This window comes from Acanthaster planci, linkage group LG02, assembly GCF_054643075.1.
Source record: "Acanthaster planci isolate LZ-2023a linkage group LG02, COTS_SCS, whole genome shotgun sequence".
NCBI classification, from domain to species: Eukaryota; Metazoa; Echinodermata; class Asteroidea; order Valvatida; family Acanthasteridae; genus Acanthaster; species Acanthaster planci.
Genome location: NC_141778.1, coordinates 13,438,946 through 13,458,050, shown reverse-complemented (window position 1 = coordinate 13,458,050; position 19,105 = coordinate 13,438,946). Strand labels below are relative to the sequence as shown.

At 41.5% G+C, this 19,105-nt stretch overlaps 1 protein-coding gene across 1 annotated transcript in view; it reads right to left on the bottom strand.

Annotated features, from left to right (window-relative positions):
• Window positions 1-1,040: 1,040 nt before the first annotated feature.
• LOC110973312 (sacsin-like) overlaps window positions 1,041-19,105 on the bottom strand; it is a 29,555-nt gene continuing 11,490 nt past the window's right edge. Inside the window, exon 5 of the mRNA XM_022224008.2 lies at window positions 1,041-19,029. Coding sequence (XP_022079700.2) covers window positions 6,191-19,029 — 12,839 coding nt within the window. The 3' untranslated portion in view covers window positions 1,041-6,190. The remainder of the gene's footprint in view (window positions 19,030-19,105) is intronic.

The window sequence follows — 19,105 nt, the reverse complement described above, 5'->3', positions numbered from 1 at the left end:
GTTTGTAAAGCTGGACATAGAATCGAAAGGATCCACACACATAATCCTTCAAATAGTTCAAACGACAGCTTCTCACTTCGGACTTATTTTAAAAGCATCATTTGTTACATGCCTTCCATTGGAGTCTACTGCCACAATGTTCCGTGCACCTTTTATGTGACGGCCATTTCATCGTACCGAAATTTTTTTAGACTTTCATTCTTTCAAATAATTGAAAATGCATATAATTCGTCCAATAATGTCGTTTTGGGCTTTTTTGATGATTCTGCCATGGGGCATTATTATTAGGGCCGACGTCTTCATTTATTTCCATGACAGCTTTCCCACAACACTACTGCTCACATAATTATATTTGTAATCTGCTTCACCAATTCCTCACAAAATACAGGTTTTGAATGAAACCCTAGTACCACTTAGCATGATTAAAAACTGTCCATCCATCCGAGGAATTTCCTCAATTTTCACACTTCCTAGTTCCGGGGAAAATAGAGAATAAACAAAGTTTGTATGTAAAAGACTTTGCATTTTTATAAAATAAACACCACATTTTTGCATAAAACACATTAAAACAAACGAGGAAATATTAGCCGCCTCCTGCATCACGTTGTTAGGATAGCATTAACCATTGAATGAGTATAAAACTTTCAAAATTAAAGGCTTGGGTTTAAAAAAGTGAGTACTTTTTAGGCTTGGGAGTTTGAAATGAAATAGCATATACATACTTACATATCCGTCATTTCTAAAAGCAGAGACCTGCAATGAGTATCTCTAGTTTGTCAGTGTTCTAAGTTTGAGACACGGCTGAGGTTTCACTGCTGTATCTTTAAGATGTAGCTTGCAGACTTGCAGTGGGAAGGATGGAGACGGAGTCTTCACCCTGGATTGATTGAAACTTGCATGTCTGCATGTGCAAATAGGCCTTACTGTCTGAATGCAACGGACACTGTGCTCAGATAATGACCGCATGCTAGTGACTTTCAATTAACTTTCAATCAATAGAAACTGAAAATAAAGAAACCATCGTGAGTTATTTCTATTAATAGTTTTCAGAACAGGATTTATTAAAGCGCAGTTTTTCCAAAAGATACATGTGTTGATGCACTTTAATTTCACACGGTATAGCTGAAATTTCCTTTAACCATAAACACTCAAAACATTCAAAGAGATCGTCAAGATTAACAACAATGTGATTTTGAGTAATGAACAGTAATAATTACCTTAACCCATTACAACAATAAACCACCCAAACAGAGATTTCTCAACAAATAACAATTTTTCAACAAAGACGCGTCTGTTCGTCCTCGGATGCGAAGTCGAGGGTGGCCATCGGCCAATGTTACTTAAGAAGGTTATGTTTAGTCCATAAAGTTCACATCCAAATTAATAAATCAGAGCACTAGTATTGAAAGAGGAAAATGCGAAATCATGTAATTTTAGTAACCAATGAATGCGTTTTTGCACATTAGGTGAGCCTCAGCATATGTTTCATTTACATCCATTAACGATTCCAGAAATATTTATATAACAGTATTCAGGACCCATTTCTTTCCTGAAGTTCAAATCCTACTATTATCCGAGATTTTGTTAATAACTCCAAACAAAGATAAAATTATTGCGTTTGCATCCTCAGTTTTTAACCGTACTCATATTTCCATCATTACCTTTTTGGTGCAAAGAAATATTTAATCCTGCAGCTTCTCTAACTTTAAATCCTTCAAATCCACAATACTGTGCTTACATAACAAAACTGCACTTTCATTCAATTACAGGATTTCATAAACACCTCCCGTCCTCTTTGCAGTAAAAATTTCAGCTAAATCCGAGTTGGCCACCTTTGCCCCCAAAAATCAAAATATTCTATGACCCCGGACAGAACTGCACTATTATTCAATTACATGTTCCCTGTTTCCCCTCTGTTTCCCACCGGTAGATTCATATCTTTGAATCTTATATTCAGGATGTCTCCTGTTTCGATAAATGTGCAACCATTTGTAACCACTCCTAAAAGTTGAGTATTATCCAATTCACATATACTAGTACAAAGATTACACATGTAAAAGCATAAACACATTAAACAAAAATGCATTTTAAAACCTCGATCTGATAACGAGTACACAAATGTTTCATGCTTGCTGAATTAAATTATAATCAATTTAAATTTAGCTTTACACCCTGATTTTTAAAATACATCTTGATAATGCTACCAGAGGAGTATCAGAAATCCATAGAATTGAAATTAAGGCAATAAAAAATAAATGAAATGTAAATAGACCTTTTCCCAAATCTCCTTGATAGAGTATTTGGACCACAAAATGTTTCTGATCGTTAAATCTGATCACAGTTAAAAATGAGAGTAAACTGATACCGTATTACAAACAGATTTTACAAAGTACTTTTGGCCTTACGACTTTACGTGAGTAAGCGGAAAATATTAATTTAAAAAGTCGGAACATCTTATTCCCACGTTTAAAACCGACCGTTAAGATTTATTGCAAACTCCTTAAGTCACTGAACCGCGTTTTCATTTCTTACCTTAAAATTCTCTTCTCATTCTCTAACGCTCCCCATGTGGCCGACGGAAAATTGAAATATTACTATTATTGTTTATACGGCCAGACGTAAGATTTCCGATTCTTCTTGCTTTCTATTTACCTACAATACACAATTACCCTAGAGCAATATATTACATTTTCGGAACTTGTCTGCTACATCCAAAAGGCGTGAATTATGCTTCAAATTCATGAAAAAATATAATTTACACGATCCTACATTTTGCTGCGTTCAATTAAGCTGTGTTTTAAGATACTCTTCCATTACAATATTACGAATCTCATTATGGTAATTTGTATGGATTTCGCATCAATTATGAAGCAGCAGGTTGCTGTCATACAAAACTCTTGCAAAATAAGCAGGTCAACCTCACTGCCTAAGCCTTCAAAGAACAGATGGCACGAAGGAAAAATGCGGGTCATTCGTAAGACTATACACACATACCAATAAAATGCACTTTGTACATTCTCAGCAAAATAACCAATCGGATATATATTTTCATGAACCTTTAAGATGTCGTGAGTATCCAAGCTGAACTAATTAATTAAACCCATAAATTGACATTTCGGGTACGTGCAACCAAAATTGGTTATCACGTCTAACCGCATTAAGGATGGAAAATGCCTCTCTGGATTAAAAACAAAACAGTTTTGCATATTCATTACTGAAATTCTATACCGTACTTAATATGTAAAGTTAATTAAAATCAAAATACATTTTACACAAAACGAAACATGGCTAAAACTAAGACTAGTAAATACGTTCATTTAAAGTAAGCCCTAAAAAGGGCATCTCTCCAGGATGTGTACTGTTTCAACAACACGCCGATCTTATGAGCACCACTTGCGCTGTGGAATTATAAGTAATTACACTCTGACTTAATACGTGCGTCATATTATACTTCCAAGGTTTCTGACCTGACATTGATGCAACCATTTTAAGATCTCTGTCGTCGATGTCCTGTTTCTCAATATTGGCTAGGTGTTATGACAGTGAGAATGTACGCACAAAATCTACAATAGTTCTGGAAAGCAAACACAACCAACAAAACCCTACATCTAGAAACATCATCTTACGCGTGTACAAATGTTACCTGATTACTGAAAGCTTAACAATCCACAGTTTTACACAATGACTTGAAGATGCTCGTGACAATCGAATATTTGCGGCATATTATTCATATTTTAGTCATTCACGTAAATAACAGCATCCATATACATATATATGTACCTGAATTTTATAACACTGCCATTCCAACAAAATCTTGCCATGGGTGTATGGACAACACACACAATTATCATCGTCATTCCTTCCCATAGTGCTAATTCTACATCACAGTTCAATAATAGTGAAATATTATTTTACAGAAACTACAAATAACTTTTGCCGCAGCGTCAGTACGTGTAAGAGAAAAACAATAATAAATCCACTACATCGAAAATCACGTAAGAACTCTTTTGGAGTCTTTTAAACAGCTCTCAATTCTTGACTTGGTGAAAAAGAGGTATAATTTTTTTCACTCCAAGAGTGATCACTTGAAAAATACGAGTATGCTACGAGTTCGCGTAATACAAGCACAATGAAGTGTTTATATCCGCATAGTATCATTTAAAATACCCCCATTAAACTTCATATACATGGAAACAAACCACGTGATTCTCCCGTATTTGTTTCTGTAATATGCCCTAACGCGAGGCAATTTTTTTCATTATAAGATTAGCTATCTTTTACAAGTTAATTGGTACGACATTCACATCAATAATTCAGTAGCAAGGTCCTGCCACATAAAACTTTGCAGTTTAATAGCAAGTTAATATCACGAAGTCCAGTTTTCATCATGCTGTTGGTACGAGGCAAATGCACACGTGTCAATACAAATAATGTAATTATTATGTTAAGCATAATGAGCATAACAATCTTACAAATTTACATTAATTTCAAAGAGTCGTGGGATTCAATCTCAACTGAATCAGTTCAGTTTCGCAGCTAAATCGTGGCTAAGTGTAAATACAAAGCATCCACGTACAACATGTAACAGAACAAAGAGTGAAACGCTTTTAGAAAATGCAGTAAATAAAACTTCGTATTCCAGAAACATCTAGAAACAATGATGTATATACAAATGCATAGAGATAACTGAAATAAATTTACTCCACTTAACACACTCTTGGAAATGGTACTGGTGCAAGGTATTTTAGAAAAATAGCGAGAAGTGGAATGTCAAAAACAGGACTACATAGTATACGAAATCTAAACACGTTTTCCAAAACTCCTTGTTATACGTGTTTTGTGTGGAAAGTGTACCTTATTTCTATCATCATGCATTATGATAGTGTAAGTTCAAATCATAGTACGATAAGAATAAACTGCGTTCGTTCGTAGGACGAAGCGAAATACAAATAACTTCCGCTACAAAGGGCGTAACACTGAAAGTGCGTCCGTTTAAAAGATCTAAATAACTATTTGGACTATGTCTAATTCTTTACGTTCGAGTACTTTTACAATAATATAAACGTGTTGTCCCCTTGTTTTTGGTCGCTCTAACTGCTTTTCATTTCTATTCTTGGTTTTGGAAAGATCATTCTCTGAAACTCCAGATTTGATTTTGTGAATCTAAACCATTAATAGATTGTTGTCTTAAAGACCAATTTATGATTTCTGAATATTCAAGTCTTAAAATGTCTTGAATTCTTTATAGTTTCTTCTAAAAATATTTCGAAATGTAGGGAGGTTATATATGTGGAGGACAAAAAGAGGCCATCTGCTTTTCTGCCAACAGAATGGTAGAAAAGCAGATTTTATGTTCTGGTAACATGCAATTTTGACTTTTCTACTTTTTTTCCAACTCAAAAAGCGAATGAACATTGTTTGGTTATGCATTTTTCTATTTTTTTTTAAGACTTTACCTTTTCTTCACTCGCTGGCGGCCGAAAAACGGCCATCTGTTTTTATGCTTTCGAGCAGGCAGAAATTTGGATCGAATATTTTGACGACAACCGTGAATTCAACTTTTCTGCTTTTGTGATGTACATGTAGTTTCTTTTTTAAGTGTAATAAAATTTCAGAATCAAAGTTTTTCAAGTGTAATCTTCTTATCAAGTTCACTAAAACAACATCACACTCAAACTTCTTACACGAAAAACTTCAACAAGTCACGAATTTAAAAAAAAGACTTCCCAAATATCGCAAACTGATTTTGAATGTCTGTTCAGAAATTACGAAAAGACAATACTTTACAATTGACGTGCTAAAAACTTCTCCAAAACAGAAGAGAAAAAAATCAAAGGTCAAAAATATAGACATAACGATTAACTCATCAGCTAATGATTAATTCCAATGACTAACTCTAGTGATTGACTCCTATGCCGTTTATCGTATTTCGAAGTGTTGTAATTACACAAAATAGTAATTTGTATCAGCAAAAACATATTTTAGTACGTGTTTGGATAATGATCATGACACGGAGCCGAAACGGTGGCGATAATATATAAGGGCTTGCCCCTCAATTTCAGATAATGTTGGTTAATGGAATAAGGTGCACACACAGGAAGGCAAATGAAGCATAACATCAAATTTCAAGAGCAATATACAGGTAAGATCCATTACAGCGCGAAGAAGCTTCTTGCTCCAACCATGCTGCTTAAAACACACGAATACCAATTATGTCTTGGACAAGATTCAGCAATTCTCCACACTTGTCTAAAACGTTGTTGGTGCTGAAATGACTGTATTCCTGTCCGCTTGTCTGCGAGTTACTACTCTGCGGGTAGCGTGGTTTGCTGAAGTGACAGTCCAGACGAACGAGCTCTAGTGTTACGTCTAACAGTTGGTCAGAGGTTACATCCTCATGTTGGCAAACAGCTCTTGCCAGACATACTAAATCATTGACACTGGTATCTGGGCGTCCATCCAAACTGTACTGAGCAGCTTTGAGAGCCGTCTCTATCGCTTGATGTACCTGGAAGGCAATCCACTGACTCTGGACTGGTATTTGCTTACTCGTCTGTTGTGCCGACTGAAAGTGTTCCTGGGCCTGTCGGAACCACAATCGTGCTTTTCGTGGATCTGGGGTTTCTCTTGTGAAGGATGGTGGCACAAAATAACTGTCTGATGCGCTCGATCTGGCGCTATGCCGACTTTGGTAATACCTCTCTTGATATCTCCGGGCCTCTTCCCTGTCCCTTTTAACTTCTGACTCCCAGGTGGAATACTGATCAGAACAGTTCTGACCGGTCTGATTCCTCTTTTCATGCCCTTCTATCTCCTGCTTGAGAAACTGGAATGCCTTATTAGCACGTTCCTGCTGACCTGGATTCTTGTCGGGGTGCCACTTGCGATACAGACGTTTCAAAACCCTTTTGCGCTCCTCTGGCGGTAATGAAAATACTTCCTCAACCTCTCTCTTAATGTGCTCTTCATCTTCCTGCATGTCTTCTGGGAGGGCATCTTCGAAATTTGCCGTTCGAACCTCATCCGTAGGCTCCCCAGTAAAACGGACGACTGACATGACTGGCTGCTTTTGGGGTCGCAGAAATTTATAAAGCGCAGTTACCTTTACAATGATGGTTTTTTCTCCAATGTCAATTCTGTAGCGTCTTCGTAAGCAAACTTTCTCATCCTTGTCAATCTGCTCCAAGATCTTAGCATAAATTTTCTCAGTAGCAGCATCCACTGGCGGCGAATCTGACGGCATCCAATCGCTAGAGCATATTGCCAAACCATTCCTCTCAGAGTTATGCGACTGGTCTCTGTCTCCTATGCTTCTTTCATAAGCAACTATCTCGTTTTCGTTGAAACGGTTGTATGGATCTTGATCAAGGAGGTGATGAATATCTGCGGGTATCAGAGACCCGAGTCTGTACTCGTCCGGCTGAATAGCCTTTGTAGTAAGCCCCCTAATGTCATACTCTGGGATGTCTGATTTGGAGAGGATTGTATTCATTTCATCAAGACTGTGACAATCCAAACTCCTCGCACACAGGCTTTCATGATGGGAATTCAATATACCTCCAAGGAGAGCATTGCAACTGCTTGCAATCTGTCCAAAAGTCAAACTTCTCTCCTTAGATATGGGTAGTGAACCATGTTCAAGGTGAACTATACCTGTTTGTGCGTCAAAGTATGCCTTCAAAGTGTACTTCCGTTCGGCAATTTTCCTACCTTTCTTGTCGTACAAGCCGAGTTTTAATTCAGTCTTGCAGACAAGTTTGTTGAATTGCTGCAGTTGTACAATGCGTTCTATAATTTCTTTACTAGGTTGCTTGTCTTCCTGTTGGTGCTGTTTTAGCCTGAGCAAGACTCGAGTCATCTCCTCAGAATTCACCTTACGTTTGATGCTTTCCAGGTACTCGCAATGCTGTCTAGCGGGGCAGTCTTCATTCGTGTCCAGAGGCTTTGCATTCATTTCATCTCCAAGATTCTTAGGTCGGAGGTGCCTCGGAATAAGTTCAATGAGAGAAACTTCATCTTTATCTAATATTCTGCACTGTTTAATAGGCACAATAAATTCTCGGTCTGTGGATGAAAGCTTGAATTTCCCCATTTGAGTGAGATTAGCATAATACAAATCTGTTGCCTTCCTCAAGAATCCCTTTGAGCTAGGCACATAAAGCTCTGTGATGGAAGTCTCGCATTGGCCATTTGCACGGTCCAAAAACAGCAACATTGCTCGAAAAGCGCCAACTGCTGTTTCCCATTCGTTGGGACTGAGACGATCTTCACCACATTCCGCGTGCAATGATGACAGTACAACTGCCAGCTGGTCAAAAGAACAGGAACGCTGTGCACCAAGTAATCTTAGAAGCACATCAAATTGTGCCAAATCTCTGGGAGCTTCAAAAAGGTAGGGTCGCAAACAAGTTTGAAGGCGTTTTTCCATATGAAACACCAACTGATCTGCCCTGACCAATATACGTCTATCTTCCACAAGGCATATGGGTGTATTCTGCAGACGGCGCTCAATCTGTGCACCGTACTTAGTTACGTCTAATCCTGTCAAGTAGCGCAAAATCTCATCAACGATGTCTTTAAATTTCTCTCTCTCTTCCTCAGTCAGCGTATCATCTTTGTGGACAGCATTTTTCTGCTCCAGCAGCCCACAGATGTTTTGGGTGTGTGTAATAACCTTGTCAGCAACTGATTCTGTTTCAATGCCAAGGCAACCATGAACAGTAACGCCCTTCTCTATGGTGACGTCCATTGGAATAGCTCGATTTGGCAGTACCATGCAAACTGACCACACAAGTTTCAGATATCTCTGAGACACTGATCCTTTGTAAGCGATGAATGAACATCCTTGATAGTTGCCAGAGCAAGCAGGGTGGATGTGAAGCAGTTCTTTGCTGACTGGAACCGAGGGTATAAATTTAATGGTAGCAACTGTTTTTAGAAAATCTGGATCACGGAGCTCTTCGTTCAGTTTCAGCTCATTTGTCAGAACACTTGAAATGCTACATAGTTTCTCTCGTTTTTTCTTATCTTTTACTTTCTCTGCCCTAGTTTCTATATCCCTCGCGAACCTTAGGAACTCATCTTTGGTGACACCTGAATGGAAACCGATCTTTTCAAGGAAGTACTTTAGAGTTCCCATGGATTCGGGCAGTAACTTGATCGGGTCAATCATGGCTTTGAAGACAAGGTTGTCACTGTCGTAAAAAAACCCTGCTTGTCGAAGAATGCCTTTTTTATCCGGAATGAATGGAGTGTGAGAGAGATGCTCAAGAATTACTTTCCCATCCTGTTCTGAAGCATTGAGCAGTACTTTGTCTCTGATGAACTTAACATGGTCTAATTTAGCCTTACCACTAAGCACGGTGAAGCTGGGAAGTATGTATTTCAGATACATGTCAGCTTGTGTGATTGGAGTTATTCCAAGCTTTTCATGGATCAGCTTCAAGCTCCGATTGGGCTCTAAAATAACACAATGCATGTGTTGCATCCACGTCTCGGCTTCAACCTTCAGAAGCACGTTGCTTTCTGCTGTATTATAGAATTCAAAATGGTGAAGATCAGTGGTCTGTTTTCCTTCAACACGTTTGAAAATTGACAGCTTTTTGATTGTCTTGATGCTATCTTCAGACAGTGCTTCATCCTCCTGAAAATAATGAAGTAGCGTATCACATTCCTCAAACGATAGCTCACCGACTCGTCCAACTGTTTCTAGCACGTATTTTATGACGCCAGCGACATCTTGCTGCGAGTTGGGTAGGGCTAAGTGCTTTTTAAGTAGTTCTACTAGTCCCACTGGAGTATGTGGTACTTGCATCGGTGCACCACCGTAATGAGTTAGCCTCGGCTCACACATAAGGCTGTGTGAAATGACAGGAAGACAAAGTTTACGCAGTGCCTTGGCTGTTTTCATGCCAAACCCAATTTCCAGGTTTTCCAGATACAGTATGGTTTTGGACAGTGAAGGTGGCACTAGTTTACTGGCAGTGGTTGGGAATATTGGCCACTGACTGATGCATTCAAGGGATGATTCCTTCTGCACTGTCTCACTGCAGATGAATGACCACAGGTGTCCAAGCCAGGATTTGGAGGGGTGGCCATTTTTGTCTGGTGCCCACTCGACGTGCCGACCGCATCCTTCCCAATATTCAGGGAGATGCTTTCGCAGGTTTTTAGCAAGCTCAGGAACTGTAAACTGTTTGAAAATCCCACTGTTGAAAGCTTTCTCGGTGTTTTCGTTCTTCTTGAACCAAGCAATGCAAGATGAAACAAGCTGGTTGTGAAGGAATTTATCCTTAAGGTGGGGCAGAACTCGCGAGTGGGTTGTCACATATGAACCATCACATGCTGAAAATTCACGCAACATTTCATCATCTGTCAGGAGGAGTGGTAGGCCATTCAACTCGGCCGGATCTTTGATACCCAGAAGGCAATAGTCGAAAAGCGCTCGGAGGGTCTTTATGTTCTGGAATTTAGTTTTCTTTAGGGGAGCTGGCAACATTTCTGCCACCTGAGATCCAGACAAAAGATGCTGAACAACGGCACGTGGACTTACAAACTCTGCTTTCACGCCACAGTCTCGAAATGCCAAACATAATGTCGAAGAGCTGGCTAGTAAATTAAAGCCCACTCTCAGTAGGAAGGAACGCATTAAAAACTGTTCTGTGCCACTTAATCCCTTCATGTCGCCTTCGACGTTTCCTGCAGCTCCTAAGTCATCAGTGTACGCGAAACTGGTGTCACTGTTCGGATGATGCCAAGTGACTGTAAGTGGATCTCCCATTTGACGCACAACAGGTAAAACCTGCATGTTTTCACTGCTGATGTACCTGAGGGTGGCTTTTGCTAGGAGACTCCACTCTCCCTGATATTTCTTTAAATCCTTCGGGAAAAGTTCATCATACAACTGAAGTTGGTCTTTGAACGAGTTTTTGCCTTTCGTTTGTCTTGTTATGATCTTTCCTGCGCGTTCAATTAATCTGGCATAGGCCGGAGCAATTACGTGCTCCACCAGAATTTTATTCCATTTATGGATGAAGGCACCCTCCTCGGTAGAAGTATCTGATGTTGCATAATCATCACCTTTTGCGAGATTCTTCCTGGCCGAGTCAAGCTCAAACGTCCCATTAACATGCACTGGTAAACTGGTGTGAACCGGCAGAGGGAGAAAGCAGTAAGCTTTGCAGAGCTGATTGTCTGAAGTTGCCACCCCGCCGTCTTTCAGAAGCGCTGCAACTCCACCACGTGGAACAGGCTTTTTTATAGTCGGAACTCTTGGTGTCGATTGACATTCCAGGGCAGAACCTTCAAAGCCAACCATCTGCGAGACTAGCCAGTTTTGTTTGGTGCCCAGTGAGTCTTTTATTTCGACAGTGTAAACTTGAGACACAGGCTCAACTGTCAGACTGGGGTTATTCTTGAAAAGCTTCAGATGATCTCTGAGCCTTTTGCGACCTTCTTCGTCTTGCTCGGATAACTCGGCACTGATGCAGTACTCCGTTTGTATCTCATGTGTTTGCTTATTGACACATGAAACGATGATGGTCTTGATGTTGTTGAGGAAAAACAGAGATTCCTGTGACACTTTTTTGAAGTCACTGAGCAATTCCATGACTCTGGCCTCTGAATATACTTCTCCAGAAATATCCGACGGCTGTGCTCTTAGTGGTAACCGAAAAACTGTTCCTGTCGTACCGTTAAATGCAGTTATGTCTTCAAGATATCCACTTAACATGTCAGGAAATTTGTCCTTGAATTGATCACTTGCCCTGAACTGTTTTCCAGGAGATGTTTTCTGTGTTACCGGAGAGAAGATCAGGAGAGGATCAAACACACACAGGGTGTCCCCGTTGCTCAGAAAACTTGGGCAGTCTGTCAGGTGGTAGACAGCATTGAAGCCGATTCCAAATTTCCCAGTTGTAGCAATGTCATTTCTCTTCCCTCCTACTCCTACTTTCTGGATTCCTTTGATGTCTGCTTCCGTAAATGGCATGTCATTATAAACGCAAAGTGATGGAAGTTTTCCTACTGCAGACCAAGAATCGCAAACCACCTTCTTTGTTTCATGATGTCGGGGGTCATACACAAAATGGATTTCTGTTGCTCCTGCATCATCGGCATTTTGAAGAAGCTCTTTAAACACATCAGAGACATTTGGATATGCCCTAAGAATACTCTTCAGACGATCTGTCAGTTCTTCACTTTGACCAAAATCTATCTGAAATTCCTGGAAAGATGAGTAGTTATCAATATACTTTTGTCTTTTGGTGACGATACCCAAAACCTTGGCGTCACTGTATGATATGCCAGGATGGGTGTAAATCTCTTCAGAAAGTCCTCCCTCCCAATCCATATCATTGAAAGTCAGCTCATGGAGAGACCTCAGGATCCTTTGGTTGTCTGGAACAAAGATTAATCGGTTGTGTAAGCTGCTTTCCAGAAGACTAGATTGAGAGTTGCCGTTGTGACCTTCTGCCATCAGGGAGACAATTTCCGACAACACTGACTTCGCAGTTTTTACATCCAATTCACTTAAAGGTTTCTCACCGTAAGTATCTTTCAGTAGTTGGAGTGCTTGAACAAAATCATCCACATGAAAGTTATCTCTTACTCCACAGATTCTCAACAGGTTGCTGAATTGAGTAAGCCCATGGGGAACTCGATACAAATATGGCCCACTTCTTCCTCGGTACTGAAATGCAAGTTGTTTACATTCTTTGAATTCGCCATCGAAAAAAACGAATTTCAGTGAACGAAGCTTTTCAACATGAGCAGCATGCCCTTGCTTGATGGTAACATCACTGCTTGGAGACAGTGTACAGATTGTATTCTGAAGATATGCATATATGCTGCCAACCATACCCGATATTTGGTGGACCCCCTCATGTGCTTGATTAATCACAATAGCAAGCTGTGCTATAGCATCGCCGACATCAACCCGTTTTTCTGTAAATCCAAGGAGGGCTTTGATATTCTGGCTCATAGCATCTGACCCCAGTTTTTTCTCGTCCAAAAGGGGTTGAACAGAGCCAAGAAGGTTCTTATGTTCTGGTACATGAAGCTGTTCCGCTGACATATAGTCATCGCCACATTGACACCAGTCAATGGGATACCCTGACGGTTTTTTCATGACGGGAAGGAAAGCTGCTTCTTGGAGTCGTCTTTTCTGATCGACTGTTGGCTCATGAGACCTTAACTTTTCATCCATCAGCTTGAGTAGAGTTTTACATCGCTGGTTTACGTTCTCACCCTTTGCCAATGACTCTGCCCTTTCACAGATATCATCCCAAGGTAGGTCATCTGAAGCCATTCCCAGCTGAGACAAAGACAGAAGACGTTCTTCTTTACGGTAGAGCTCGCCATGTGGAAACCGACAGTCAGTCTCACTATAAAGTGATCCAACTGGTGTGGTCGGATTCACCAAATCCTTTGGACTTACCAAACCCTCACCCTCTGGAGAACAGGGAATGCACTCAGTTGTACTAAGCAATCCATCATAGTCTCCTACCTTTCTTTCTCCCAGACGAAGGTCCAACGTGTGAATAACAATTCTATTTCTGTGTACAGATTCGATGTCATCAGGTTTATCTTTCAGCATCGAAAAAAAAACCTCAGACAGAAATCGCTCGATGCTGAAGGTGTTTTCATCGAAAAATTTGTTTGCATCTGCTTGTTTGATGCTACTGACCACATCTTTTTCCAGTTCCACACACTGCTTGGGGTACTGATCTTTGTTCAGCAAGGTTTTGATGCTGCGTTTCAAGTCCTCCGGGTCATTTGGACTCCAATTTGTGAAGAAGCATTCATGTACTGATACCCATCTGCTTTGGTTAAAGATCACTGCTGGGGCATCAGAACTACTGCCGACTATCTTGTAGAAGGCATCAACAAATGGATGGAAGTCACTCTCAGTTTTATTCCGTCTGGGCCACAAACACTGGAAATTGCGTGCATCAACCATACTCTGTTCCTGTAGCACTTGAAGATCTTTCATAAGATTAATGAAAGCCTGTAAGAGAACTGACTCCATGAAGCCAATATTCCAGCGGCTCTCGAACTCCCCAGTGTCAGAGGAGGGTTTACTCCACAGCTGTCGTCGGTTAGGTTGAAGCAAGAAATTGCCATTGACATGAAAGCCTAGGCCTGTGGAGACATCAAGAGGAAGAAAGCTAAATGCCTTACCGTGAGTGGTTTCGGGGGTCAGTCCCTTCTCACCTGAGACTAATTTTGCAGCAACTCCACCACATGGCAAAACTCCAGCTTTAATGCCATCTTTGGTGTGAGCAAGCTGAAGACACTTTCCAGATACCATGCAAGAGCTGACGATGAAATGACAAGTTGTCTTCTTTGGCTTCTTCTTTGCACCTCTTCCGGAGGCCAAAGTTTCAAGAGCAACATTTACTATCTGTGTTGTTTCTGGAAGAGGCTGTCTATGGTCATCGCCTTTCATACATGCTGATGTCGCTTTCAGAATACTACGTTCAGGTGCTAAGTTGCCTGTTTGGCTCGAAATCGACCTTGGCAACTGATGAAAACTTGAAATATTGACAGACATCAAGGTTTTCACATCATTCACATTTTCAGACTGAAGCTCATGCACACTAACATGGATCACATTTTGAGTAAAGAGAAGCAGAGTAGATGCCGATTTCTGCAAAGATGCTAGTAAAGGTTCAATGCTGTTCCTCGAGTCACAGACGGAATCAGAAATCTGATTTAGCTGCTGGCCGTCAGCTTCTGCCTTTGTGCGCAGTGGTAGCCTAAAGAGTGTGTGGTCAAATTTTGCTGTCTCCAACAGCTTACAACCGAAGATGTCATTGTATGGCTGGAACTGGTTTGGGTAGCTTCTAAGTGTCTGTTTGTGGCGTTCATTTGTCAGATCAAGCTTTATACCGGGTTGATTGGGTTGAACTCGAGAACCAAGATGTATTGTTCTTGGATCACAAATAAGTACGTAAGGGCCGCTGACAACACTTGGAACATCGGTTAAGTGATACACTGATGTGAACCCCAATCCAAACCGCCCAACTTTGTCCAGCTGATACTTCTTGCTCTGAGCAGCAATATTGCAGATGTTTGTTATATCATCTTTTGAAAAACAGGCATCGTTGTAAGCCCACACAGCTGGGCCGTGACATGCTTTCATGCCCTCACCTAACAGGTCGTGAGCTGTTTGCTCATTTCTACGCCAGTCAAGAAGAAATTTAACCTCGGTAGCTCCAGCATCATCAGCATTCTGAATCATCTCAATGAAGATGCCTGGTCCTTCCTTGTACATCTCAAGATTGCGCTTGATGGCATTAACAGTTGTCTCGTGTGGACCGGTAACCTCATACCCATACTCCACTGCTTCAACAGGAGCAATCACGTGACTCAGTGGTTGCAGTTCCAGTTTATGAGCAATCCAATTCGGTACTAATTCGTGAATTATTTGCTTGTCTAGATCTTGAGATCCTTCTTCGAATACCTGTCTCCCAAGTCGCTCCTCGTCAACATACAGGCACTCAGAAGAATATGCCAAGTGTAGACGTCTTCCATATTCTCTCGGTTCTCTGCAAGGAACTAGAATCGCTGATCTGTGAACGTTAAAGTTTTCTCGGCTTACTATGTGTGTCAAGATGTTGCAGACAAGATTTAAGTCTGTCTCATAGTCCTGTTCGACAGAGACCGATGCGGCTTGATGTTTTTGCTGAACAGATTGGAGCACTTCACAAAGGGCACCCTCTTGAAAGGTTTCTTGGACCCCCATGGAGTTGAGGAACTCTCTGAACTTGAGAAAATCTTGAGGCACAACACGGAGATAAGGTGTCAAAGTAACACCATGTTTTCCTTGGCTTAAGGCCATTTTGTCAGGTGTAGTGAAACCAGAACCATGCCAGACCCACGGTTGAGCTCTCAGGTGGTTATCAAAGAGGTATCTTAACTGTGCACTGTTTGCTTTACTCAAGAACGAGTATATCTCAGACACCATTGGAGACACAACAAACGCATTTCCAAGACCAAAGTGGTATCTTGTAGAAGCGTTTTTAAGATGAAGAATAACTCGTTCAAGATGCTGGTAATTGCTGGGGTCTAGTATCTTATTCCATCCAAAGACACGCAGCAGTTCGTCTCTGGCGTCGTCCAACTTGACAAGAGGGAGCACAGAGCCTTGTAGGAAAGCAGTCTCAACGAGACCCACTTGTCTTGGAGTGTAGAGTGTGTTGCCAAGCCCTTTCCACTCAGCAGATGTAGGATACTTTGTTGGTTTTGAAGCTTCACACGGAACCCAAAACAAATCTTCAAGGAACTTATGAAGTGCTTTACAAATTCCGTCTCTCGTGACTGCCCCTTGTAAGACGTCTGGGTTTCGCTTGATAAGTTCTAAGAGGATTGATCCTCTCTCTACATCAGCCTGGCCTCTTCCTTGGGTTTGAGAAATATCCGTTGCACACCTTAAAACGTCATCTGGTGTAATGTCAGCCTCATTCTTTAGTCCAACCCGTTTCAAGTTGTTCAGCAGTTTTCCTTCGGAATACCTTCCCGTTGGGAAAACACTTTCGCCTCTAAATATCACCTGGAGGTTTCTAGAGGGCTCAAATAACTCCTTCGGCTTTGCTCTACCCCTCAAAGATGGTACGAACTTCAGGTCTGTTACCAAGTTGTCAAACTGGGGACTTTCCAAGACCCACGCCATGATCATGAGTGAATCACTGACACTGTAGAATTCATCTTGCACTGCAGGGAGGACAAGTCTTTGCAGGAGGTCATAAAGAGACTGACTGCAAACTCCAAGCCGCGAAAGTAGGCTGTCTGACTCGTCAGATCTTAGAACCAGACACCGATATCTCAAGGTCTTCACCGGTAACCCAAAATAGTCACTTGGCACAGCAGTTGCGCACATCCTAACTGAGACGTATTGGCCATCACTTCCGAGGAAGATGGGAAGCTCTTTCAAAATGTCCCTCTGTTGACTTGTCAATGGTTGGAGTTGTGCGAACAGAGAACGTAGCTCTTCTTTTGTTCCTGTAGCTGACCTTTCGATACATCTCACCAAATTCATCTTGCGACTGCATATTTCTAAAATCGTCAACACGCCTGCAGCTGTTGGAGGACTGATAAATCTGTCTATATGTGGGTGGCAAGATATGTATTTTGGGACATCCTGTCGTAGAACAACTGCCCCAGCAGACTCGAGAAATGAACAGATGTTATCCGACAGGCATTTCAATGAAAACCATGGATAACTTTGTCTCTTTTCGCGACTTATCAGCCTACCCTTCTGCAGTCTTGCCAATCGATTGTGTGGTACTGGGATGAGAGGAATACCTTTGAACACCTCGATGTCTGAGGTCGGGTATGTTTTAGCCATCCAGTTCCATAACTCCTTCAACCATTCTTCCTTGGGCTGTTGGTTGATCCCTGGCGTCCAAATTAAAGTATCATCTGATCCTGCTCTCCAAGTGACTGGAAGTATTTCCTTCAGTAGTGGCGCAACATCATGAATAGTGAGATACTTCAACTGAGTGCATGTCCCCACACCAGAAATTGTCAACTCTGACGGCAGATCACTCGCAGCAAATCTGGATCCTCCATTTGGGATGAGAGAAATTGGATTCTCATTTGTCGCTATGTACACCCTCTGAGCATTGTGATGAAACGCAATGAATTCACCACTTTGAAGCGGAAGAAGACACAAGTTCCCCAGATCTGAAATGCCATCAGTGGACACGTATTTTAGAAGCTGCATCTTCTCATTACGTGACAGGAACTGCAGTGAATCCCCTCTGATCGCATTTCTTACAACTGCTGGCGTTACCTTTTTGTAATGTGCACCTGCCCACTCCAGGGATTCAAGGACATGCTCTGGAGGCTGTGCCACGGGACAGCCCTTGTATCTCAGCACCTTTGAAATTAAGGTACTTCCCTCTGGATCAACATAGATGTTAGTGCTTGGTTTCATCCAGGAGCCGCCGTTGTATTCCGTGTAGAAAATGTCCTCATTTGCCATTAACTGGAGGAATTTCTTGACCCCAGCTAACCATGCTCCATTAACACGTCCAATAGAAGGCCATCCTCTGTACACATCTACTGGCTTGATGGGATTTCCAGGATCCTTACTTTTACGGACAGCAGCCAAGACTACCTTTGCATAGAGCTCGGGAAAAACTTCCTCCAAGAGAAGCTTGTTCCACAGAGCCTTGTTGTCATGCTGAGACTCCCGATCTGGCCACTTGATACTGCGGCGGTTGTCTCCCAGACCAAAGTAGCCATGTATGTGTACTGGTAAACCAGTAGTTTCGCTTTCTGGTAATGGCAGGAAGCAGAATACACGGCCAGTTTGCTGCTCTGCAGCTAATCCTGCTGCACTGATCTGGAAGGACATTCCCATCCAAGGTAGCAACTTTAAGTCTTCATCGTTGATAAGTGCCTGCATATGGCTGGATGCTCTTCTGTTCTTTAAGATGTTAATAGTGATGTATTCACTGGTTTTTACAGCAGCCTGTTGGCGAACTTGCTTTTCTATTCGCACACAACTCTCTGTTTGGATGTCTTGTCTCGACAGAATCTGACCAAGAAATGTTGCCCTGCTCGACTGAATTTTTTGACGATCACTTTGACTGATCTGCACTTTGCAGGTAAGTCGCGGACACTCACAGTAACGATCTCTTTCGTATATAGAAATGGACTCTACATGCTTGAGAAACAACAAAGAGATTTCTGCATCTGCTTGAAATGACGCCAAAAGTTCATTCACACGACGTTGATCGGCAAAGACAGACTTGCTGATCAAGGACGCACTTGTGCGCAGTGGAAATCGGAAAATAGTACCGTCTAGGTTACCATTGTGAAAGTTTGTCTTGCTGCAGTGGAACAAGTCGATCAGGTAGGGCGAAAACTGGTCTGGAAACTTAGCCAAAAGGTCAGCTGACATTTTCCACTTCTTACCTCGTCTGCCCATATATCTTGTGTTGGTGTGAGGATCGTAAATAAAATGCTTTTCTAGTGGGTCCAAGAAGCCGAGCTGCTTTCCACTGATGACAGAGGGCATGTCTGTGGAAAAAATGAAACAAAACCTCAACACCTGCTGTAAGGAGATTAAAAGAAAGCAAAGTAGAAGTTATAAGAC